The sequence below is a fragment of the Danio rerio genome, chromosome 6, assembly GCF_052040795.2.
Source record: "Danio rerio strain M-AB ecotype USA chromosome 6, GRCz13ab, whole genome shotgun sequence".
Lineage (NCBI taxonomy): Eukaryota > Metazoa > Chordata > Actinopteri > Cypriniformes > Danionidae > Danio > Danio rerio.
Window position 1 is genome coordinate 27,833,779 of NC_141026.1, and position 27,722 is coordinate 27,861,500.

The window sequence follows — 27,722 nt, forward strand, 5'->3', positions numbered from 1 at the left end:
GTGTTTAAGAGTGGTTGGGTTTTTTTTTTTTTTTTTTTTTTAAAGATATTTTGGAATGAGTCAGTAAATTATTAATAAACCATTCAAATTTGCATTAATATATCTTGTAATTGTGGCATATTTTAATAAGTACTCTGTATGTTAATAAATGCTTTATTAACTCAACTTCATCAAGTTTTGTGATCTAATCTAAAGTGTAGACTATTTATGCTTTATAATTCCATTTTAAATAACTGTTAAAAGCTCAGTATCAAATAAACAATAATCTTTGCAATCTTATCTAAAAGGTAAAATTACTGTAAAGTTTAAACATTGCTGAAAAAAAATGTTTAAAATGTAACATAAAATTGGATAAGTAAACAACAATATAGAAATTAAGGTTGCAAAGATTTATTTTTTCAATTGATACAGTTTTATCTGTGTATCTTCATATGATTAGAAATGAATAAAGTCATTTATTTTCTTTTTTTCTTATTTAGAATATAAGTGAGCCTTTAATTGTCATTTATAAGGGATTTATAAAGCATAAACAAGTTGAGTTAATAAAGCATTTATTAACATGCAAATTAACTTGAATACCTGAATAATAAGGTATTTAAGGTATATAAAATGCTAATTTGGTAGTTTACCAGTTATAACCATCATAACTCATTTAAATGATCTCTAAAACAAGCAACTTCTCTCAAATAACTGGTTTGTAAATGATGCAATACTTCATTTAGTAATGAAAAAATAATTTATGAAAAATAAGAAATAAAATATTAAGCACATTTAAAATCAAAATAAAGCATTGGTATTTGCAGTTACAAATTGCTTACCAACATAATGTAGAGGTAATGCTTAACATATAATAAGTTCACTATTTGCAAATACTTAATAAAAAATTCATAGTGTGTAGTTATTATAAAGTGTTACCAAATAGGTAATTTGTATATTTTAAATAATATTTTTTTTATAAAAATAAATCAATATAAATATTGTCACCTTAGAATTATAAAGTTTTATCTGACATTTTTGTCAAAGCTAAGTTTTTGACATATTCTTATTAAATTACAACTTATTTACATTATGGGATGTTTTTTTATTTTATTTTTATTTGTATTTTTTATAAGTTGTTTACATTTTAAGACTTTTCAAATGTTACATCCATACTGTTTGCTATGGAATGCAAAAACGTTGTTCTCAAAATCATTTAGAACGCAGAAAGAACCTTATAATTCCAAAATTCCATTATATATATAATAAATGCTATAAACATAAGGTTTAATTTCAATAAAACTGGTTAATATGTCTTAGGGAAGTCATATTTAATACAATCCATCACTGTGTGAGGAAATTTAATTTCACAAATGTGATCTTGGATTTTCTAGGGACCCACCAGGCCTCCATTTCGACCCAAATTCTGTTCCATCTCCAGTCACACTCAGTGTTATAAAACAGCTGAAAAACAAACCTCAAATATTTACACTGAGCTCAGCCATGCTCATTTCTGTCCTCGCCGTATATCATATGATTATACCATGGAAAATACACTCAAATTTCAAGAAAGGCTTTGTTGGTAATTTCGGGGATTAAAGTGATGATAGAAGACAGCGAAGAAGAAATATAGAGCATATTGGTCGCACACAACCATGATTCCCTGAGGGACAATCTTTGCCTTTATTACATCTCTGGACTCACTGTGTTATTTTCTCTCTCATTCTGTCTCCCTCACACACACTCAATCTCTGTGATACTTAATCTGAGTCACAACACACATGGAATTTGTGAGACATGGACAGGGCTTTGCAAGGGCCTCTCTTTTGCTGTGTGTGTGTTTGTGTTTGTTTACTTGAAAAGCTGATGAAATTCCTGTGAAATCTATAGCTCTTCCTTGACCGTACTTGCTGTTGTGTGGACACATTCGGTTTACTGAATTGTCACCGAGAGCCAATCTTTTTGTGTAGTTGTGATGTTTCTGGGTCCAAGTCTCTACTTATTTAAAATGGGAAAACTCTCAGTAGCAGTTTATGACTTTATTTTTCAGTCATATCACAAATTCAAGCTGATCTTTTATAAAATCAAAGTGCACAGTACACTTATTTGCTGCATTCCACAGACCAATAATTTTAAGGCGAGATATCATACAAATCTGACTTTTTCCACAGTTGAGTGTTATGATCAGGTCCCTGGTGCATCTACCAATTTACAAAATATGAAAAAGGACAACCCAGTAATTTTATTTTGGTAAGGGTGTGTGCTAGGATTTAGGGTTCTGCATGAGATTAACTTGTTTTGTTGTTTCTGGAGTATCACAATTGCATGTGAAGGCTCAACACTTTTTGGAAAGTTGCATCTCATTTGCATTTAAACGGCACCTATGATGAAAAATAATTTTTTGGAAGCTCTTTGGACAGAACTGGGTGTAGGTATAGTGTCTCTACAGTCATATTGGGGTGTTATAAAAACAATACGTCTCTTTTTTTAAAATTTTGTGATGTTAAAATAGGATTCATATCCCTCCCATTTTGAGGCCCACAGCAATGTGACTGAATTGGTTGACAGTTGTGTATTAACATGTCTCTATAGTAATGTGTAAAAACAGGGCGTGCACAAAGCAACTGAGATAAAAAAAAAAAAAAAAAAAAAACGTTAAGCTCGCTGTGATCATTGATCATCATTAAATGTAATTAAGAATGAGTTTTACAAGCGTAAATAGCAAAAGTGGATTTGAAAACGCCCTTAATGCTTTTGCACCCTGCACTTTAGACTTTGTGCCTAGATCATTAAAACAGATTCCTTAATGTTCATGTAAATTTAAACACTTAAAAATCATACTTGATGAGGTCTTCTGAAATGTAAAGTTTGCCACTTTTGGGTTTAGGAGGAGGGGTGGGGTAGGGCCATATAATGAGTGTTTTGACAGCATAAAGTGTGTATTGTGAACATATTAGGACACATATCTGTATAATGTCATAAATAACAGGTATTTCAAGAAGGTGGTGAAATATGAGGATATTGCTGAAGTCCTTATTTCTCAAAAATCTTATAAATCACACAGAATGACTTTTTTTTAGAAAGTAAAACTGTACACAGTTTCCTGTGATGGTTGGGTAATACAGTTTGGTTGGATAATATAGGTTGTACAGTATAAAAACATGGAAACCTATGCAATGTACACACAATTCACAAAAGCAAACACGTGTGTGTATGTGTGTGAGAAGGAAGGAGGGGTTGAAGACATATTTCACAATCAAGGATTCCCCAGGCTGAAACCGCCAGTGGTGAATTGAACCCTGCTGCTTCCCTCGCCACTTTAATATTAGCAGGAGAAGTGACATCTGAAAGCTATAACAGTTTATAAGTATCCACTTTTTACACATTGCTTTTGATATATTTTTTTTCCCAGCTGCATACTCATTTAGCCCATGAGGTAATTTAACATTTTTTACAACAGTCAACTTTAATATGTGTCCAAATGATGCCGCTCCGCAGCCAAGAGAGCAGGTTATGACACATGATAAGATTAATACAGGGAATGTCATCACTCAAGACTCCATCTTTAATTGATGTTTTAGGGAAGGACATGAATTGCTCTGGGCCGATTAGATGATGCGTCTATCTGTGCAAGTATATGTAAATATATGTATACAGAATACCCACTCTTTCATACTCAGAAATATAAGTAGTTGGTGATATTTGCAAGTAAATTAATTTGTAATGCATACAGAACTTTTTAATGCAGAAGAAAATGCAAAAAAAAAATAAAAATAAAAAAATAAATAAATGCAAAATAAAAATTTAATTCTGGAATAATAATAATAATAATAATAATAATAATAATAATAATAATAAACATTATTTTAGAACTCTTTTTACTTTTTATGGCTTTAGAACTCTCTGATTAAAACTCTGTGAGACTTTCTTTTGTCAGAGATGAAAAGTGTTGAAGTAGAAATACTTCATTACTGTACTGTGCTTATTGTAATTAAATTTTCCTGCTATTAGTTTACTTCACTATTTTTTTCTGACAACTTTTTTTTTATTTATTTTCTTTTTACACAAATAGCTCATTACTTTAATTTAATGTTTTTGGCGGTGCAATCTGTATTATTTCTTGTCATTGAATCAAAAAGGCCTTTAAATTGTGCAATCAATACTTTGTTGGGGCTTTTTCAACCTGGGTTATCATACACAATATTTAGACTATTTTATGAAGCTTATGAGGCATGGAGGAGAGGAGGAGGAGACGGAATCAGTCAGCAATGTATGCTTCACCTTTGTATCATTGCTTTTAAATTAGATTGATTGTTTTTGTTAATTTAATCATCCACTGAATCGTTCATATTTTTTTGTTTTATTGTGGTCTTTTTGCTGTTTTTATTGTTCTGCTTTGTTTGCCTTGTATACCTTGTAACACTTTGGGTCTGAGAAAAGCGCACTAAAATAAAATGTATTATTATTATTAATATTATTATTATTATTATTATTATTATTGTTATTCATTAATTTTCTTGTAGGCTTAGCCCTTTTGTTATTAATCTGGGGTTGCCACAGCGAATAAACCGCCAGCTTATCTAGCACGTTTTTACGCAGCGTATGCCCTTCCAGCTGCAACCCATCTCTGGGAAACATCCATACAGACTCATTCACACACACTCATACACTATGGACAATTTAGTCTACCCAATTCACCTGTACCGCATGTCTTTGGACTGTGGAGAAAACCAAAAGAAACCCACGCGAATGCAGGGAGAACATGCAAACTCCACACAGAAACGCCAACTGAGCTGAGGATCGAACCAGCGACCGACCCAGCAACATTCTTGCTGTGAGGCAACAGCACTACCTACTGCACCCCTGCTTTGCCCATTATTATTATTATTATTATTATTAGTAGTAGTAGTAGTAGTAGTAGTAGTATTATAGCTGATACTGCTTTTGTACAGTTAGTATTAAAACAATTAAATACACTTTAAAATATGTTATGCATTAAGATTCATTTACTTAATTTCCAATTTTCTAATATTTTTTTTATTTTTCAGCTTTACCTTGTATATACACTGTTGTTTTCATTTAAATTTGTTTAACACATATTTTAGAACATCTAAAGTAATTATGCTGACTGTTTTTATCAGAATTAGAATCAGAAAGAGCTTTATTGCCAGGTATGTTCACACATATGAGAATTTTTTTTTTTTTTCATCACAGAGCTTCATTTCATTCCACTGTGGCGATTCCAGATTGATAAAGGGATTAAGCCGAAAATAAAGTAAATGAATGAACAAGGGACTAAGCCAAAAAGAAAATGAATGAATAATATTTTAGAACATCTAAACTATTATGCTAGGTGTCCTCATGAATAAAATGATGCAAAGGTAGAATCAGGAATTTATCACGTGAAAAAATATGAAGCAAAACATTTCTGATGTTATAGTTGCAGCTGCGTATGTTGCTTTTTGAAAAGAATAAATGTGTTAGCAGAATTAATGACTTCATCCATCAAATCAAATATACACAAAGGCAGGAGTTTGCATGAGACCTGCCGTTTTGTAGAGGATGAAGCCGCTTTAGCCTAATGCAAAAATCTAATTTGTAGTCAAATACATTAAGTATTTATTTTAGCAAAAAATAATTTGGAAAAAATTAAGTGTTGTATTTAAGACATTAGGATAAAGGCTTACAAAAGTATTGTTTAGAGTGGATGTACAAAGGACATCTGTTCTTGATCTAACAGCCAAAAAACAACATGCTAAAAGCTGTGAGTTTGTGTCAGGGTGATGATACATGGGGCAGCATTTAAAACAATATTGTTGGTCAATGATATTGCTTGACGACTCTCCAGATATGAATAGACAACAAAATTTGTAGATAAAATTAGAAATGTAAGTTATTTTGTATAAATATGATGGGAAGTCCAGTTATGCATATATGTCCAGCATGAAACAGCTAAAAGTAATGGGACATGTTTAATTTCATACTTCTTTACTAGTACAAAAGTGAATTCAATACTTATTTTTATGATTTTTTACCAGAGTCATTTTAAACATGCATATTTGAATTTGTACTTGAGTAAAGGATGTGTGTGCTTTTGCCATCTCTGCCTTTTATTGAATGAGCTGTATATCTGAGGGATGTGTTTGTATTATTTGTGTCCAAAAGCTGTCACTGGTTGATATATGTTGAAGGACTATAAGATGCCAAGTCCTTGTGTACTTTTAAACGACAAGGTATTTGCTAATATATTAAGATGTATTACTAAATTTAGTGTTATTTGATATATTGGTTCAGGCTTGAATGGTCTTGTAGATACTGTACTGCTCTCTCTGAAGCTTTGGTTTAAATAGTACAAAAAATTAATTCATTTCAACGAGGTGGAACTGAGTGATATTTTTGCTTTCATTTTATTTCATTTTTATCTGCAATTTATTGATTAAAAAGTCAGTGGTGTAACAGATGGGTGTATTCAGAGGGTGCCAGGGTGAATTCTGAGATTGTATCATTTCACCAGTCTGTCAGAGTTGTAGATATTATAATATTTTGGAAGCAACTGTGTTTCTTGGCGGATTTACTGAGGAAAGATAAGTCTTGAATTGAGATTTATTTGCGTTCACATTTTCTTTTATGTCAAGCCAAGGCTGACAGAAGTAGGTGGGATGAATCCATTTTACTTGCTTAACACTGGTTGCGTAATAGTAGCAACAGTTGGGAGCTTCAGATCCTTCCAGATTTTTGGGGTGCTGAAGCTGGGTGATTAAACCGTATCTGCATTTGTTGATGGTACATATTTGACCTGTGTTCAAACTTATTGTGAGATAGCTATAAAACACAAAATTGCACTGTAAAATAAAATACAATGCAATGAAGCAAGCAAACAAACAACAAACAAATAATATTATTGCAAGCTATAAATTCCCCATTGTAGGAAGCAAAAATAAAAAATCTCTCTGTAATTGCAAATATGATGTTGTTTCCTGCCCATTTTCTAGATGAGGGCTTTGCCTTTAGAGCTCATGCATCGGTTACTCTGATAATAAACATAGAATCTGCATTTGGTTTAAGTCTTATCATGGTATAATTCTTATGTGTTAAAACTGTATGAGTAAATATGAATAAAGTGTCTAGGCTAAAGATGGTAAGTTAGGTTAATAAAATGAGTTAACCGGTAATTTATCTGGTGTATATGTACAGTTTTGCCTTCGATTTAATTTTTTTTCAAAATGAGCAACCAACTTTCTGTGGTTAAGTATTTGCCCTGTGTGCTATTCTACTATGCTGCTGAAAAATAGATGATGTTTGCAGCACAGAATAATGACGCATCTTGCTCAAAGAATATGCAAAAGTCACATGAAATCCGACACAATTGTTCACACTGCGGTCGCATTGCAAAACATCAGGGGCCTCATGTACAAAGACTTGCACTGAATTAATATTTAAACATTGTGTATGGTCAAAGCTGTAAATGTGCGTACGCAGTAAAAAAATCAGATGTATGAAACACTGCATACGAAGAATCCCACACATTTCAATCCTACTAGATTACTATGGTATAAATACAGCACCACAACTTACAAATAAGAGAAATCAACCTGGAAAGTCACATGCCTGTTTTATAATGATTTTATCCACTGTAGTTTGAATTTATGCTAAATTCTTCTCCTCTTAGGGCTTATTATGTGGTCTCTGTTGCCATTTTTTTGTGGAACGTCAAATGTCTTTGCTCTGCTCAGTGTGATAGGCTAATGGATGCAGACGCACTGTATCTCCGAAATTATAAATATTTAAAATAGGCACTATCTAGGGACTATAAACTGCATAATATATACATTATATGCATACATGCATACATACAGTTTATTGTTAAAATTGTTTAAGATAATCTTAACATCAGGTATATACAGAGCCAATGAGAAACATCTGATGAATGGGAATTTCATTATGACAACATTGATTGTGATACAATAATTAACTCTTGTCTCTAAGTGTTTCAATGTGGGGAGTCATGGGTCAAACAATTAACTAAACATGAAACTTTAACCAAGAGGACGAATATGTTGAAATTTGGACTTGAAACAGCAAAGCATTTTTAGAGTGCATCAATAACCAATTAATCTTTACAAAACATCCCATAAACAACATTGCTAATAAGGTCCGGTCATTATCTGACCTTGTATTTATTTCCTTATCCCTTTCTTTATCAAAACAATACCATTGCTTGTTTAAAAATTCTTTATTTTGTGATACATTCATAATATTTTTGGGTTAGTTAGACTAAGCGAATCTGTCAGCGGTTGTGTGTCTCCGCAATTAACATACGAGTGCCTTCATTAGCACTTCTGTGTCTGTATTCATTAGCGTGTGTGCGCGGCCCCTCTCTGATGGGGGTAAGGGGAGGACCTGTGATTGCTAAGTGTGGAGTCTGATCAAGGCTGACAGTATTTAACATAATTAAGAAAAGCTTCAGTCACAGTGGCATTAAATAAACACCTCACTGAGCGAGGGAGGATCTGATGAGAGGGAAAGAGGAAGAGAGAGGGAGGGAAGGGTCATTTCTCAGTCATGGGATGAGACGTGCGTGTTAGTCTTCTCATTACTGCACAGCTTGAGTGGCACACACTTCCTCTCTCTCGCTGCAATGTGAGCACACGCCTACACACACAAACTCACACACTCACTCGCACTGTCAAGGTAGAGCATTAACTTTTTTTGACATGACTTAAACTTTCCTGCTTGGCAAACAACACTGTGGCTACTGAAAAAAGGAAAGCTGCTTTAAGTGTTCATGTTCTGGAGTGGTTTAACTCATGGTGCAATGTGGGCAACTTAAATATACATCCCACTACTGGCGAGCGGAAAGGAAATCATTAGTAGGCTACAAGTTGCGAGCCAAAAGATGTATGATGAAGATCTCTGAAGGGGCAATAACTGTGAACAAACTTTGCTAGGCTCTCAGTAGGGGCTACATTTTAACAAGATTTTATGTTTTTTTATAGTATGAATATAGTAATCTTTAAATATACTGTTACTTTATAAAGTACACCCATCCAAATGCTTGTTAGCACAAACATCTAATCAACCAATAACAATGTCAGTAAGGTGCATTTAGGCATGTAGACACAGTTGGGATGATGTTCTGGAGGTCAAATCAAGTATTCGAATTGGGAAGAAGGTGATTTTTAGAAGATGGCAGGGTTGTTGGTGCAAGATGGGCTGGTCTGATGGTTTTAGAAACTTCTGAGACTGAAATGATTTGTGTTTATAACGTGCTACGTTATCCTGCTAGAAGTAGCCAGTAGAAGATGGGTACTCTGTGGTCATAAAGGGATGGACATGGTTAACAACGATACTCAGGTAGGCTGTGGCGTTGGCACGATGCTCAATTTGTACTAATAGGCCTAAAGTGTCCCAAGAAAATATCCCACACACTGTTACACCACCACCACCAGCCTGAACTGTTGCGTCAAGGCAGGATGGGTCCATGCTTTTATATTGTTGATGCCAAATTCTGACCCTAACACCCAAAAGTTGCAGCAAAAATCGAGACTCATCAGACCTGGAAATGTTTTTCCAATCTGTTATTCTCCAATTTTAGTGAGCCAATTGTAGTTTCAGTTTCCTGTTCTTAGCTGACAGGAGTGGCACCTGGTGTGGTCTTCTGCTGCTGTAGCCCATCTGCCTCAAGGTTTGGCATGTTGTGTGTTCAGAGATGCTCTTCTGCGTACCTCAATGAGTGGTTATTGGAATTACTGTTGTCTTTCTATCAAATGGAACCAGTCTGGCCATTCTCCATGGATCTCTGGCATCAACAAGCATTTGCGCCTACAGAACTGCCACTCATTGGACAATTTATTTTTTTCAGGCCATTCTCTGTAAACCCTAGACATAGTTGCACATGAAAATCCCAGTAGATCAGCAGTCAAATATTCAGACCAACCCCTCTAGCACCAACAACCATGCCATGTTCAAAGTCACTTAAATCCCCTTTCTTCCCCATTCTGGTTTGAACTGCAGCAGATTGTCTTGACCATGTCTACATGATTAAATGCACTGAGCTGCAGCCATGGGATTGGCTGATTAGAAATTTGCATTAATGAGCAGTTGGACAGCTGTACTTAATAAAGGTGCCGGTGAGTGTATATATATATATATATGCCGAGTCTATGTCAAACTCAGAGATTATAAGAGGAGAATGTTTAGACTAGTTTAAGCAAAGATACACAAGAGTTTCGAAATGGGGAAAATGCAATAGTCAATATGAACACTCTGGAAGCCATGCCTCCTTCTAGTAAAGGTCAATTTAATCTTATGTATCAAATACACAAACATGTAACCTTCAGACAGTCGCATACCCTTCAACATACCCCATGCAGACCCTGACACACACCTCTTAAAAATGAAACTACTAGTTGCAAAGACGTGGAGCGCAAGATCTGTTATTGTTCGGCTTGGCTTTGATGATGAGTGTAGGCTTGTTGCATGAATGTCAAGTGTCAAGTTCCACTCAAGATGGATACTTTTGTTTTGTGTCTACTTTATGATTGAAGTTGTTGACTTAAATCTTTCTTCTTAAATAAATTTGAGCTACTTTTGCAGTAGCATTTCCGCATTTCAGGCATAAACCCAATATACTGGCATTGAAACTTGAGCAGGAAAACATGGATCCCACACTGCCTGCTAGTGTTTCAGAACTGTTATTACCAGAGCAACACAGACATAATTCATAAGTATAAATGATTACAATGCTGCAAGCTACAGTATGTGCAAGGTATGCACTATAGAATATGTAATCACTCAACACAGAAGTATAAATTAGGCTTAAAGAAGCCAATCAAAGATTGCTATAGGCTAACGATTTTCTGGAGGTGTGGCTCAGTATAGATGTGTGTTCTTTAAAACAGTTTCTGCAGCTTCATTGTTGCGAACCCTCTACGATGGGATAAAGCACTGGAATGTCAGAGAATACTTTCCTCACAGACATGAGAAATATATCTACATTAAGCATGAAATCTCTACATTTAAACGGATCAGTTCGAAAACAAATGTTCTCTGGTTTTGTAGTCTGTGTGAAAGGAGTGCAATGTACAGTCTTTCCCTTCTGACTTCATTATTCATTCGTTCATTTTATTTAATCCCTTAATTAATCTGGGGTCACTACAGCGGAATGAACCGCCAACTTATCCAGCATATGTTTTGAGCTACACATGGATGTCCGAGAGGTGTTTTAAAGAAGGTCAAATAGTGAATGGCTCACCTTAAAGGCACTTTAGGTATAACTTGATAATAAAGTCAAATAAAGTAACTACTTATGTCAAATGAGGTCTACAGCAGAGAATCTCTGACTGCACACATTTAAGACCTTAAAGAAAATGAGCAAATTAACAAAAACCACATCATTGCCACGTCTGTCAGCTTGAACAAAAGAAGTTCGGAGGAAAGTTGTCTTTGATGAGTTTGCACTTTTGCTGCAGCATCCGGATGTTAGCATCAAAACATAGAGTAAATGACATGAAATAATAAATCCATCATGCCTATTATTAATGGTTTAGGATCAATGAAGGTCAGCCTTTATATCCATGACAAGCTTTAGATTCCTCAGTACCAATTAAGCAATGACTTAACTCTACAACCTACCTGAGTATTGTTGCTGACCGTGCCTGTTTCTATATGACCACAGAATGCACACCCTGCACTCCTTTCTGTATAGGATAATGTGCCATATCACAAGGCTCAAATCATCTAAAAAGTGGATGACCTAAATGTGCTTCACAATCACCAGACCTGAGTAGAGAAGCATTGGGAAGTGGTGGAACAGGACATTCCCAGCAACTGCGTGATCCTACAATGTCTTTGCTGATCAAATTCTCACAGGAATGTTTTCCGTACCTTGTTGAATCTAGCTGGACTTTGTTGACCAAGTAGGATAAAGCAATTTACTTTGCCAAATCATACTTGTGAATGGTAATGGAAAGCAACAGACTTTAATAAACATGCATACTTTTTGTCTAAATATACTAAGAAAAATGTTATTTAAGTTGGTATGTTTTTAAACAGCAGTATGATCCAATGAATGTGGAATATTATTTCTCATAGTCTTGTTTTCCTGTATCTTTTACTTTTCGAGATAATATTAACTGTACAGTCAGTATCACACACTGTATTGTACATTGGGATTGTCCATTGTGGATTCACAGACAGTTCTGACTTCTTCACCTCACAAACTTCCCCTCTAATTGTTGATATCTTCACCCAAGATTAAAGCCTAAGTAATCTGACTTTCCTCCTTCTCATAGATTTGGCTTCTAATGGTGGATGATTACAACCATATGTTCCCCTGTCCTGTACAAGCCCTGTAAAGATAAGACTACCACCGATATACCGATAAAATAGACAGAATGACTTTCCCCAACATGAATGACTCTCAAAGCCATAGGATGTTTTGTTTCCTCCTTCAAATCCTATTTGACAGATGGTTCAGGAATACAGCATTTCAACAAATGAAATAATGTCATTTTCATCACGAAACATTTGCTTTTGGAGTACCCTTGAATGAAGTACACTCCATAGCATATGCTGGATCTTATAGGCGTATCTTCTAATTGCATTTTTCTTAGACGTTAATCTCCAGCGTCTCGCAGAACTTTGATGTATATGGCGGCGAATACTGGGCAGCCAAGCAGTCTGGGGACTGGATGAAGAAGTGTCTGTTAGCATGACAAAAAGCAGACGTCCAGACACACACTCCTCCACAGCAGATACTGGAGGAACTTTCCTCTTCACCCACAGACATCCTGCAGACAAAGCATAGAAGAAAAATGCAGGACAACATTATTAGATACATATATATATATATATATATATATATATATATATATATATATATATATATATATATATATATATATATATATATATTTTTTTTTTTTTTTTTTTTTTTTTGTAAAAAATAAGTATGATGATATCTGGATTGAATAGAGGCTCACAGGCATCCTCAGATACATGATTTCTTTAGAAGTATGGAGACTTTATTATTCTTCTCGTGGCTCATAATTAATTTATTAATAAATACTTTGCAAAACAAATTAGGCTGAGATAATTATTTCCCCCATAACCACTTAGGTGTTAATGGTTGATTAAGTCTTCATTTCAAGTTAACTATTGCATGACGTGATTGCTTGTTTTGCCTCCATTTTGTTCCCTGTTTATGGAAGTTGTGAGCAATTTTCTGTTCAGATTGTACCTGCGGCAGCACTTTGAGAGAATGAGCACATTAATGACTTGGCATAAACTAATTCTGTCAATCACTGTTAGGTGTGACAAAAATGTCAAAGTGACAAGTAAATAAGCAGCTAGCATTAGGTGCGACATTAAAGACAAACACCTTGATTTCACTCTTGTCATCATCAAATAATTATCCAGTGCATGCTTAATGTTATGGAAATTTGTTATTACGCCCACAGAAATTCAGTAATAGGCATGCACACGCTATCTAAATTGTTTCGCAGCACGTCATTAAGCACTGGAGGTTCTTGTGGAGCATTTTTCAACGTAGTGACTTTTTTAGTGTTGTGCTGGCTAATATGATGATCATATTGCATGTATACAGACACCTAGTGGTGTGGATGATGCGTTATGCAAATGCAAACATCATGTAATCATAAATGTAACTTCACCAGAAGGTCTTAATTTACTCTCCATCGATCATGTGATTTGTACTTTTGTGAAACGTAAAAGAGTTAAACTACTTTTCACCGACATTGTACTGGATTTATCTCACAATATCTCTTATTTTACAATGGTAATAAAAAAGTTTTTTAGCTGACTCTGGAAAATGAAGTGAACTTTGGCTCCCATACAAGTGACATGGTCCACACAGGGATACTTGTTGTGAAGTAAAAACAGCCAAATAAATATTTGATCATTAAATCATTAAATGTGTAACATAATTGCTTGTAACATTTACAATAAGTATTCACATGTTTTTCAAAGTAAAAAAATAAATGTCATGTTTGTTCACAGATTTGACCATATTTCAAAGTATAAATAACTATTAATTATGATAAAATAACAATTTATTTGCCCTTTATGTCAGTCTATGGCACAGGTGTCAAATACAGTTCTTGGAGGGCTGCAGCTCTGCATAGTTTAGTTCCATCTCTGCTTCAACAAACTTATGTGTAGGTTTTAAACAAGCCTAAAGGACTCAATTAGTTGAATCAGGTGTGTTTAATTAGGGTTAAAACTAAACTGTGCAGAGCTGCGACCCTCCTGGAACTGGATTTGACACCTGGTCTATGGCAAGTAAGTAAATAAATGAAATAAATAAATAAATAAATAGATGAATAAATAAATGACTTTTATTGAGACATTGATTGAGGAACTGCAATCACTGTACTTGATCATCTAGTGTATATTGTGTATATTATTTTCAGTGGTGTAACGTAACAAATTACAAATACTCAAATTAGTGTAATTAAGTTTTCTCAGGAATTGTAATTTACTAAGTAGTTTCAAAAATGTGTACTTTTACTTTCCGTTGAGTACATTTTTTTTGTGCTGTATCTGTACATTTAATTATTTATTTAATTATTTTCCATCAGCCTATAGTCACTACTTTATTATTTTATCTATGGGGATTGGTTAAGTAGAAAAATCAGTCCTGCTATTACTGTCTAATCAAATCACACATAGAAAAGTAAATCGCATAAAACTGAACTACCTCAAGACATAGGCGTTTTATAAATGCAGTAAACCGCTTAAAAGCATTAAAAGTGTCCAAGAAGATGTCCAAAATCTTTACATGCAATGCTCAAGAGAATGTTTAGATGCATGTTACTGATGAGAAGATAAAGGATGTTTACTGTATGATGACTAATATCGCCAAATGGCCTTAAACAAGTTAACTTAATGCACTACAGAATCTTATGTTTTCACACACACATTGCATGTAAACCCATCAGCCGTTCACAGCATAATAGTCACTACTCACTACTCTTGAGTACTTTTAAAAGGGCTACTTTTTACTCATACTTTTGAGTAATATTTACAATAGATACTACTTGCACTACATATTTGGGCAAGTAAAGGTACTTTTACTTGAGTATGATTCTTCATTACTCATTCCACCACTGTTGATTTTAAATATTTTTAAATATTTGTCAAATTCATTTGACAATGTTTTTTTTTTTATTATTATTATTAATTAGAGACAAATACTTAAGTCTTAAAAAAAAAAAAAAAAAAAACGTTCATGTATGCAAACACAAATTTATCACCAAACTTATCAAGTTTTCAGTGACCTTTTCTACTAGTGCAACTGTCTGTCCTTACACACAGACTTACATCTGTCCTGCTTGTTTTGGCAGATGAGCCTGAGTGTTTCATTTGCAAAGATGTGGGCCTGATGGCTGAAGATCCACTAAGAACCTTCTGCGACTGCAAGACCCTCATGGCTCACCACAGCTGCCTGCTCACCTGGATCAAAAAGGTACAGCAAATTTGCCAACAACTCACTACAAAAACAGGGCCCATCACCCTTTTTATGGAAATTCTGTGAATCTCAGACTATAGATAACTTGAAGAGTGTGTGTGACTAAATACTAAACGTTTAACTCAAGCAATGTCAGTGGGTGGAATATGAACATGACTACTGTTTTTATGGCTAAAATGTATTATATCTCTGTACTGTGACCTTGTCGTCACAAAGAAGAGTCATTCAATGATTGTTTGTAGTCATCTATTGTGACCCAGGACAAAACACTAACCCATGAAATAAGCCTCTCATCACCCTCAATATTACTCATGCCATTTAGTGCCTCTAATATCTGTTTGGCATCTATAATTCACATTATTTTATCAGCTGTGATTTAATCTGAATGCTGTTATCTCAGTGGGTGATGTACATTGCTTTGAAACTTGGTAAGCAAAAATGTAAGTGGCACAATGTGAAATTAAAGAAATTAAATCTACTTTTCCATATGGCTACCCTTATATCCATTTTCCATACATGTACCATATGTGACTACCTCAAATAATGGGTTACACTTGCAAACATGGTCTGATTAACCTAAGGTCTAGGTGAACCAATTGAAAAGAGGGGCTACCTGATTGGCTGGACAACTAAGCTGGACTCTTTGCATTATGCTTTTGTTTTTAATGTGAAATATTCAGTTTGACTCGCTGGTGTTCAATACAATAATGTCGATACTCCAAGGCTAAGGATTTCTGCAGCCCAATCAAAATTTTAATAGCCCTGGTTTAGCCCTTTAATAGGGTGATTAGATGTCACATTTGTTCCAGGATAGTTCTGTACATCAACTCTATGCGAACTGCCTAATCAAATGTAGCCTAACCCAGCTAGCAAAGTTCATGTGGCTCAAATCCAGCCCACAACAGACACTTACATCCAGGCCACATACTGCAAGGAATGATGACACTTGGGCGATCCACTCCTGTTTGCCAGATCTGGGCCACAATTAAGCCATAGCAATATCACATCAGCCAGAATTCAACCAAATGAACCAGAACTGACCCTATTCTGGGCCACAGTTTGCTTCTATTCTGACCCAGATCTGACCTACACCTTACACTTGCTGGGTGTGGCAAAGTACAAAAATTCCAGCATGCATTGCATGATGAGTACATTAAATAGCTTATTGATGCTCCAGTTTTCATTATTTGCTTTTGATTCTGCCATTTATTTTGACGTTGTTGATTTTGTCACTTTTTAGTATCATTTTGGTGATGTTTTTGAGTTTTGTTCATTTCGTTAATTGTCACTGTTTTTGAGGGTCATACGCTGATTATTGATGTTTCTGTGAGTGTAACACAAGGAGTGACACTGACAACAGAGGTGGGATCTACGTGCAGGTTTATTGGAGTAGTCAGGCAAGCAAAGGTCAACACAGGTGTAAACAGATGTATAAAGGCAGTCCAGAATAATGTAGTAGTAGTATAGAATAGTTGTATAAACACAGGTGAGAGGTCGGAAGGCAGGCGGCAAACCGGGACAACAAGGCTAACAGGGCTAAGGTCAAAACACTGGAAAACAAGACAAGGATAATGCGTTGTAATGTCACTATAAGGATGAACAAGACTCTGCAATGGAATTAAGTGTGTGCAGCTTAAATAGTGTGTGTAATCAGTCTTTAACAATCAGTGGGTGCGAGTGTAGTCAGTCAAAATGAGGGAGCATGCGTGTCTGTGAGCGTAGTGCATGTATGAAAATGTAGTCCAAAAATGGCGGATTTTTAGTCTATGGTTATTGTGAATGAGATCCAGCAATCTTAGGAGTTACGACCGCTGGTGATTGTGACAGAACCCCACCTCTAAGGAGTGGCTTACCAGACCCTCCTAATAATGTTCAGGCGGGAGGTGGAGCAGAGGCAGAACAGGAGGAAGGATGGAGGGCCAGAACCATGCAGAAGGGGCGTACCTGAAAGACAGAGCTAAGGCAGGCCTGGAGCATGCAGCTGCGGAGGGCCTGGAGAGTGGAGCTGCACTGGGCCTGGATCATGGAGCTGTGTAGGGCCTGGAGTGTGGAGCTGCAGTGACCCTGAATCATGAGACTGCAGTGGGTCTGGACCATGGAGCTGCAGTTGCCCGGGATCATAAGGCTGCGGCTGCGGCCATTCAGGAAGCTCAGGTGGCGGCCATTCAGGAAGCTCTGGCAGTACTGGCGGCAGTGGCTCTGGCAGTACTGGCGGCAGTGGCTCTGGCAGCGGCAGTGGCTCTGGCAGTACTGGCGGCAGTAACTCTGGCAGCGACGGTGGCTCTGGCAGCTCTGGCAGTACTGGCGGCAGTGGCTCTGGCAGCGACAGTGGCTCTGGCAGCTCTGGCAGTACTGGCGGCAGTGGCTCTGGCAGCGGCGGTGGCTCTGGCAGTACTGGCGGCAGTAACTCTGGCAGCGACGGTGGCTCTGGCAGCTCTGGCAGTACTGGCGGCAGTGGCTCTGGCAGCGACAGTGGCCCTGGCAGCTCTGGCAGTACTGGCGGCAGTGACTCTGGCAGCAGCTCTGGCAGTGGCAGTGGCTCTGGCAGTACTGGCTCTGGCGGTGACAGGATCTGGCGGCTCTGGTGGTGACTGAGGATCTGGTGGCTCTGGCGGTGACTGAGGATCTGGCGGCGACTGAAGATCTGGCGGCTCTGGTGGTGACTGAGGATCTAATGGCTCTGGCGGTGACTGAGGATCTGGTGGCTCTGTTGGTGACTGAGGATCTGGCAATGAATAAGGATCTGGCAGCTCAGGAGGACCTGGCAGCTCTGGAGGATCTGGCAGCTCTGGAGGATCGGGCAGCTCTGGAAGTGGCGGTGGCAGCTCTGGCAGTAACAGCTCTGGTGTTGGCAGCAGCTCTGGCAACTCAGGTGGTGGTGGAAATTCTGGTGGCTCAGGTGATGGTATTTCAGGAACTGGAACTATGGCAGGAACAGACACGGAACAGGAAACCATCTTCTGAGCTTGCGATAGACTGACACTTACCACATTGTGAGCTGGAGGGCTGGTTGTGGCCACTTTGTGAGCTGGAGGACTGGAGGCGGCCATCTTGTGACATGGAGGACTTGAAGTGGCCATCTTGTGAGCTGGAAGACTGAAAGCGGCCATCTTGTAAGTCAACTGATATTCAGGAGACAGGAATGATGGTGATGCCATTTTTTCCAAAAATCCCATTTAGGAGTTTCCTCTACTTTGCCAACCGTGAACGGGGATCCACTCATTGCCAGTTCAATATAGTTCATAATAGTGCAGTGAGGCTCATTTAATGGCATCTTTGAACACAATGACTCAGATAGCCCACCATGAAAAAATATAATTAGGCATACCTCATCCACTGATGTTAAATGTGCCAGATTAATAAAGTCCTCCACATATTCTTCAATTGACCATGCTCCCTGACGCAGGCACATGATTTTAATCCCCGCTGGATCCGTAGTGCGGCCGAGTCTGCTGTAAAACAGGAAGTGACACTGACAACATAGGTGGGATCCACGTACAGGTTTATTGGAGTAGTCAGGCAAGCAAAGGTCAACACAGGTGCAAAACACAGAAAAACAAGACAAGCATAACAGGTTGTAATGTCACTATATAGATGAACAAGACTTGGCAATGGAAGTGAGTGTTTGTGCTGCTTAAATAATGTGTGTAATCAGTCTTTGACAATCCTCAGGTGGTGCGAGTGTAGTCAGTCAGAATGAGGAAGCATGTGTGTCTGTGAGCGAAGTGGCGGATTTGTAGTCCATGGTTATTGTGAATGAGATCCAGCGATTTTAGGAGTTACAATCGCTGATGATTGAGACAGTGAGCAGAAATAGAACCAAAGATTTTTTTTAGCTTGTGAACTTTCATAATTCTGTGGCAAGTTCATGCATGCTATTATGTTACTTCTAATAATGGATTTAACATTGGTTGACATCAGTGAATTATATTATTTTATTACTGGTTGTGCATCACTAAATTTTATACATTTTTTGTTTTTACTTGGCTTGTTTGCTGTAATGAATGAACTGTTCAAACAAAGTTCTTAAAAGTTATAGCAGGGCAAAAGAAAATTATATTAAGAGGTTCTGGGCTATGAGCTTAACTAAAGCAAACACTTTTCTCAATGATGGTGACTTCAGTCTATGTAGCCCACATATGTTTTTATTTTTATTTATTTTTTTTATAAAACTAAGCCACCTATACCATACCTTCTCTGGGCCACTTTAGGCTCACAGCCACATTAGCCAGAGATAACTTTGCCAAATATTTGCCAAAAGTGGCCCACATTTGTTTTTGGATAACTGGACCACGTTTGCCATGTCTTCTCTGGGTCGCTTTAGGCTGACAGCCACATGAGCCAGAGCTAACTGTGCCAAATATTTGCCAAAAATGGCACACATATGTCTTAAGATAATTGGGCCACATTTGCACTTACACGTTGAGCCATTTTAAGTTTAGACTCAGATTACCCTTAAATGACACATTTTTGTCAACTGTGGCTCACAATTGTCCTCTGCCGTTTGGGCCAAGTTGACCATTTTCCACATGGGCCACATTAGGCTCACATTCAGATTACGTTTTGCCTTAAGTGCCAAATCTTTGCCTTAAATGGCCCATATATTAATTTGAATGTTTGGCCCTCCCTTTGCCATTGTACAGGTGGGCCACTTCAGGCTCACATTCATGACGTCAGGGCCGAAGGAAAACCACCAGTGCTGCATAACTGCCTAAAGAGGCCCGCATTTGTATGCTATCTGAGAACCAAGCTTGTGATATAACAAAAATCACCATTCAAACACTATTTGTTACTGATTAACTTGCTGTAAGAATAGAGAAGCCAATATAGGTGGAATCATATGAAATGTACATCTGAAGTATTGTCTCAGTGGTATGATTGTCCAAACCTTTGCCTCAGATATATAATACAATCTAAATAATGTTTGACCAAATCAAAGAGCCTACACACAGCTGTCAAAATGTTCTTTGTGCAGACTATCTGTCTTAGGTAAATACAGTTGGCGGTTTACGTCTAACAGAACACTTTTAGTTAGAAAGCAATCGTTTTTATGAATGCTTACTTTGCCACTGTAGTTAAAAAAACTGCAGTGATATTCTGGAGAACAATGAAATCTTGGTGCTGACTCTTTCATCAGAAAAAAAAAAAAAATAGTTATCTGATCAGACTGCGGGGAATTTTTGCTATAGCCTGCTATAATTGATTCACAAGGCTAAATATTTGGAAATTTGGAATTTAAAGGTTTTACTGCTTAGCTAAAATTCGAAAGATGACTTTTTTAGGTTAAGATCCTATTTCAAGGGTGTTCTTAATCCGACCACACTTGTACACTATATGCTCCTCTCATTGGGATTTTTCAAAGTCTGTTCAAAGTAATTTGTTATTTGTAATGAGTTATCTTTAATATTAGAAGGATGCAAATCATTATGGTATGTAGGAAAAGTTGGTAAATGTAACCTGCTGCTGCTTATAGGTATTATTACCCATTCCCATTCTTTTAAAATCTGGTTTCATCTTATCCATTTTAACAACAGGTTATTGTGAAATAAATAAATATAAGATAGATAGATAGATAGATAGATAGATAGATAGATAGATAGATAGATAGATAGATAGATAGATAGATAGATAGATAGATAGATAGATAGATAGATAGATAGATAGATAGATAGATAGATAGATAGATAGATAGATAGATAGATGAAAATGGCATACAATTATAGTCAATGACATGTAGACTTGCACATTTGGTTAAAAACTTGTACATTTGAAAAGCAGCTGTGGATCAATTTGACCCTGTGGTAGTGTCTAGAGTTAAATTATTAACCAAAACTGGAAATCATCTCATCCCCACCCATGCCGTTCTCCATTCCCTCCCTTGTGCTGGTCATGTAACACTATGCAGACAAAAAAATAGTAGTACAGTTCAATTTTTCTTGTTAATTAAGGCTTCACGAGGCCTGGTTGGGTGAGCGTTCTGTCTTTTTGTTGAGGTGTAGCTGGTCTTTTGTCGTGCCTGTGGCCTCCTCCGGCTCTGTGCTGTATTAAGTCCTGGAGGTGGAGGTGGCAGGGGGCCTTCCTAACCTCAGTCTCCCAGGGCAGGCACAGTGTGAGTGGGCAAAGTGATAAATACACACGGCTCCTCGTACATCATCACTGCACTCTACATATCAATAGCCCAGTGGAATGATTAATAACAGTCGATACTTCCTGTAGTTAGTTCGTTTTAATTAAACCATGCATTGTGCAAGTACAAATGGGTTCTACAGCAGAGGAAAGAAAATATGCTTAGAGTTTTTGACCACAAACTTTAAAGGGGAAAGAACAGTTCACCCAAAACTGAAATGTCTACATTTTACTCATGTCATTCATGATTTATGACATTCCAATCTTGTATGGATGTCTTCAGAGCGAACACACATTCACACACATATGCATGCTCACACGCACATATACACATACACGTTTATATACAAAGCTCAGCATAATTGAGATTCATTTTGAAATTGAATATTTTTATCCATTTCTCAGTCAATAAAGACAATGTATTTTGGTGCATTTAAACAAAACAGATTAATTAAACAGATATATTTTGTCACCTTAGAATTATAAGGTCCTATCTGACATTTTTTTTGTCAAAATTTAGTTATTGACATATTCTTATTAAATGACAACTTATTTACATTATGGGATGTTTTTTATTGTTGGTGAGTTGTTTACATATTAATACTTTTTTATTTACAAAACAAATGTTACACACATATTGTTTGCTATGTAATGCACAAACTTTGAAGCTCAATATCTCAAAATCATTCAGAACGCAGATAGAACCTTATAATTCCAAGGTGATGATTTATTAAACTAATATTTTAGTCCCCAAACATAAATTTTAGATATTAAAAGATAATACAATTAAATTAAAGCAAAGTATTGCAAAATAAATAAATAAATACAACTTACAAAATATCAACATTTTTTTTTTTTTTTTTTTTTGCTTCTCTTGACTTTTCCTCTTTTAAAAAAATTTATTTAATATTTTTCTATAACATACAAATTTGGATGTACTAGTTTTTGGATCATTATCGTAAGTTATTTTGTTAGATTTAGAGCTCCAGATTTTACTTTAATGCTGACTAATATAATTCATATGCACAAATACAATAATGTATAGCTTCCTATTAAAAATATAATTTAAAATATAGATTTGTGAGGGGTCTATATACATATGTTGAGCACTGTAAATATGTCAAATTTAATCCATTTAATTGACCAAAACACAGCAACTAAAATATTGTAACATTGTATTAACCTTTAGAATGACTATCTTCAATGCAAATATATGTTGAGTTATCATGTATTCCTCTCATTCAAAGTTGCATTTTAAGCATGTCAGAATTAATTTGAATATGCTTTGAGTTTGATTATTTGTTTTAATGCTTTACAAATACACTTCACAATAAAGATTCCATGGGTTGATGCTAGTTAAAGTATTTACCAGCATAAACTAAGAATACATTATCTGCATAGCATTTATTAATGTTTTTATTAATAATTAAGGTGTACACAGTCAATGTTAATTTCAGCATTACTAATGGTTTATTCAAATCCAAAGATTGCATCATTGTTAGTTAACTTAGAATTTATAAATATATCAGATATGTGTGATATTTATTATTAAGATTTATCATCTTAATAGTTTATGTGAGACTTGATAAAAATAAAAAATAAATAAATGAATGAATGAATGAATGAAGGGTTTGCTTGAGGGGTTTGCCTCTTTAATGATCTAGGACAGTTTGCATTCATTGAACAGTAAGAATGATTAATAAATCCATATAAAACAATCCCGTAAAAGTCACATCTCGTCTTCAGTTTCGGGCTCTGCTTTGCACTCACACTATAAGCGTACTGCGCCAAAGCCCAAGTGAACCGTGCTCTGAGCCTCATTCAAAGCACTCAGGGTGCTTTCACACCTGTGAGTCGATTCATTTGTTCTGAAACGGGGATTAAAATTGTTACATTGTTGATGTTTGTTGTTGGTGCGGTTTGCTTTCACACGGCAAAATTACTAAACGGACAGGCACTCTCACACTTCTCAAATGATCCTAAAAGGTCAAAAATTAATACCTCAAGAATTACTTTTATTTTCGGCTATTTGTCTGTTTCTCTCTGTCTGTTTTGTGCGGTTTAGATTATGATTGTGATCTGCCAGCAGTGTCTTGCCGTGAGTTAATGACATTTAATGCAGTTTTTGCCTTTTCATGCTGGATGCACTGAAAGTCCCACTAAACCCTGTTTATTCAGTAACTTTTCCATAAACACTGGATCTCTGAGTCCACCACACTTTTCCAAAACAGCACACCGTACCAAGACACACACAGACATATGCGCATGCACATAAAAACACATACACACATGCGAAAACACAGAAGCCAAGCTTATTGTTTTTCAGTACGAAATTGAAACCAGCAGATTTCCCCTGCCGTCATGCCCAAAGTATTCCAAAATAGAGAGTCCAAATCCACTGTGAGATTATAGTGATCAAACGACGCATTTTTCAAATGTGACAAAGACTGCTGAAGGATTTGTCTTCATTTTACAGTTCACTTACTCCACACTGGAAGTCTGATTGTGGCTTGTTTTAGCTCTCCGTTTTCCTATACATCTAAAAGAGCACTGGAAGTTTGATTGAGTTTGATTAGGACTAAATAAAAGAAAAATTGCATTTCATGTGACAGTTCTTTGAGGGTTTTTATTATAATCTGCATTGGGAGCAGTAGATTTCAATTTCATGCGGGGTAAAACAAATATATATCATAAGAATACATTTTAATGCTTATTTGTAAATTTATACAGTACAATATACCGTTTTTCTCTTTATTTGTATTTTGTAAATGTATATATATATATTAATAATTTATTTCAGTGATTTTAAAGATGAGTTTTCAGCTTCTTTACTCCAGCTGTCAGTCACATGATCCTTTAGAAATGACTCATATTCATACATTCACTTTCTTTTCGGCTTAGTCCCTTTATCAATCTGGGGTCGTCACAGTGGAATGAACTGTCAACTTATCCAGCATATGTTTTACACAGCGGATGCCCTTCCAGCTGCCTTCCCATCTCTGGGAAACACACATACACTCTTATTCACACTCGTACACTACAGACAATTTAGCTTACTCAATTCACCTGTACAGCATACACAGGATATGCAAACACAGGGAGAACATGGAAACTCTACACAGAAATGCCAACTGACCCAGCTGAGGCTCAAACTAGTGACCTTCTTGCTGTGAGGCGATTGTGCTACCCACTGCACGCGTTTATTATTATTAGTATTATTATAATCGTAATAGTAATAAAAGCAATAATTGCTGGAGTAATTATTTCATTTAAAACTACATACAATAAGACAGCAATTATTTACAATTTTAATAAATATTTATTTTTATTATTTACATTTAATAAATGCCGCCTTGATGAACAGAATAATTTTCTTAAAATAAATAAATAAATAAATAAACAATAATAATAATAATAATAATAATAATAATAATAATAATAATAATAATAATAATAATAATAATAATAATAATAAAAAGAACCCAAACTTTTGGCCGGTATTGTATACATGAATCTTGACCTTGTAATTCAGCATAACATGGACATTTATACAGCAGTTCGAAACAAACCTATTCTAAACTTACTTATTAAAACATATAAAATAATAAGTGAGTGTACTAAATTGTATTATAGTTTAATAGTTAAAGCATCTTACTTGAAAGTGGGTGGCAAAGAATGAATAGTTAAACAGATTATTAATATGTTGGGTGCATACTGTTTATTATGTAACCACCTGATATTTGTACTGAAATTTTACCCGTACATATTTAAAAATTGTATAGACAAATCAGCATACATTTAGTGTTTGTTGTTCCTTCAGCAGCACTCAAGTTGCATAAGCATCTGCAATCATAGCAAAAGCCCAATGATCATGTATTCTGTCTAAAGTAAAGTACACCATGCATGACACATTCCCACTACATTTTCACATTCCCCACAAATTTAGGCAATTTAGCGACTTCAATTCAGCCAAAATATGAATCTTTTTCCTCCCACAGTTTAACAAAATCTCAAAACTTTATTTATTGTTATCCCTAAATTAGATTTTAAATTTCATTACAGTCTCAGACATTTGTACCCCACTGTATAAAATAATGGTTAGATGGATGTATCATTCCATGTTTTTTTTTTTTTTTTTTCTATAGCGATTCTACTATGTAGATCGCGTCAAAGCAGCTTAACATGGAAGTTCTAGTAAATAGAAACTGTATCCAATTTTTCAGAGTTGAGGTTCAGTTTAACTCAGTTCAATGTGGTTTAAATTTCACTGCTGAAATTCCAAACACTGAAGAGCAAATCCATCAATGCGGAACTCCACAAGTCCCAAACCAAGCAAGTCAGTGGCGAGAAACAAAACTTCACCAATTGACGGAAGTGAAGGAAAAAAAACCTTGAGAGAACCAGGCTCAGATGGTCAGGAACAATTCTTCTCTGGCCAAACTTCTTGTGCAGAGCTGCAGTCTAGGCCATGGAAGCTGGAGAATTCTGGATGTCCATCGTGGGGAAACTGCAGGAGTGAGTAGGTCACTGGCGGGTGTTCAAGCTGGCCAACGGGATTAGTTTGAAGATTCAGCTGTCACTGGATCTTTCAGGAATACTTCTATAAAATTTTTACATAGTTAGATTTTAGGGAAAACAATGTTTTACTTTTTTTCATTGGAGCTGTATTTCTTGCATTTATCTTTTATTGAAAAAAAAAATAATAATAATCTTACAGCAAATCAGATATTACATTTCATTCAGTGTCAGACATCAGGACCCTGTTGTACAGCATTGTTTTTCTATCTAATATAATTGTTAGATGGATGTATCATGATAAATACTGCATTCCTTTCTGCTGATATTTTTACTCTCTTAAAAAGAGCACTTATCCTGCTGCATGAGTCTTTTTTCTGACCAAGATTGGTGGGACAGTAGACCATGTTCTTAAAATGCACACTCACACACACACACACACACACACGCACACACACACACACACACACACACACACACACACACACACACACACACACACACACACACACACACACACACACACACACACACACAATGACTCACGCTTGTTTTAAATGGAAGGAGAGGAGAGAAGGAAAGCGGAGACGTGGCGAGACGGTGAGCCTCTGACAGTGGAGCTGAAATCAGTGATCGACCTGTCACTTCTTGTCTGATTGCCATCTCCCTGAAAGAAGGTCAGGCACATACGCCTAAAGTGCCTCTTAACCACATTTTATGAAGCCAGAAAATGTAATCCAATAACCGTTTGACTCGTGAGTGCTTTACGCTCGGCGGCTGGGAACGATACTACTCTTAAAAGCAGCTTAGGTAGAAAAAAAAGGGGGGAAAGAAAAGAGAACAAAGGCAAATTCCATGTCCTTATCTAATTTCAGAAAATGGTTACAGTGGCCAGCCGAAGAAAACAAAATGCTCATAATTCATTTTCTCTTCCTGCCTAATATATACTTCTGTCTCGTAACAATGTAGCTGCGCTTATTGTCTATGACAAGGCAGAGAAGAGTCTTTTCAGGCCAGCAATCTTTAACACTGCCCTCTTCTTCTGTTCAAGCTCAGAGAGACAAATAACACGACACAAAAACTAATTAGCGAGCGGGGAACTAGTTAAGAGAATGGCCTTTGAGAGTGGAAGCCGGGAGCCTGAGGCTTGATTTAAATATAGGGCCAGAGTCAGTGACTGAGTGTGTCTGGGAGATCCTGCCCCTGAAGGCGAACCACTTGCTGACCTTTGACCCTCATTAGGCAGAGGGCATTTTGCTAGGATGAGGCCCTCGGTGCTGTGCAAGGGCAGAAGATGAATCTGAACGACCGACTCTGCACCAGTACACGAGGCCTGCAGTTACTCGCACTCACTGATTTTACAGAGTTAGACACATTCCTGGGTCAATATGTTTTGTTCCAAATGTAATGCCTAAAACTAACCCTACCTATAAATTACTCTGGTAAAGCTTTAGATTACAGTCCATGATTTACAGGGTATTTATAGAGTACATGTAAAAGTGATGATTTGCAGTTTTTTCAAAAAGTAACTAAGTAACTTTAAAAAGTAACTAAGTTACATTTTAAGAAAAGTATTATGTAACATTTACATTTGCATCACTTTTTTCATTGTGCT

General features: G+C 36.3%; 3 protein-coding genes across 7 annotated transcripts in view; all 3 read left to right on the top strand.

Moving 5' to 3' along the window:
- The window catches only part of LOC147836356 (uncharacterized), a 702,935-nt gene that overhangs the window by 526,486 nt on the left and 148,727 nt on the right, over positions 1 to 27,722 (top strand). The window lies entirely within an intron of this gene.
- kyat3.2 (kynurenine aminotransferase 3, tandem duplicate 2) overlaps positions 1 to 27,722 on the top strand; it is an 808,585-nt gene that overhangs the window by 341,205 nt on the left and 439,658 nt on the right. The gene's annotated exons all lie outside the window — the stretch shown is intronic.
- LOC147836358 (uncharacterized) overlaps positions 1 to 27,722 on the top strand; it is a 248,822-nt gene that overhangs the window by 19,057 nt on the left and 202,043 nt on the right. For all 4 annotated transcript variants that reach the window (XR_015493680.1, XM_087257216.1, XM_087257217.1 and 1 more), the window contains exon 2: positions 15,342 to 15,463. Coding sequence is in view for 3 of the 4 variants with exons in the window: in XM_087257216.1 (XP_087113342.1) it covers positions 15,342 to 15,463 (122 nt within the window). In the remaining variant the exon portion in view is untranslated. The remainder of the gene's footprint in view (positions 1 to 15,341; positions 15,464 to 27,722) is intronic.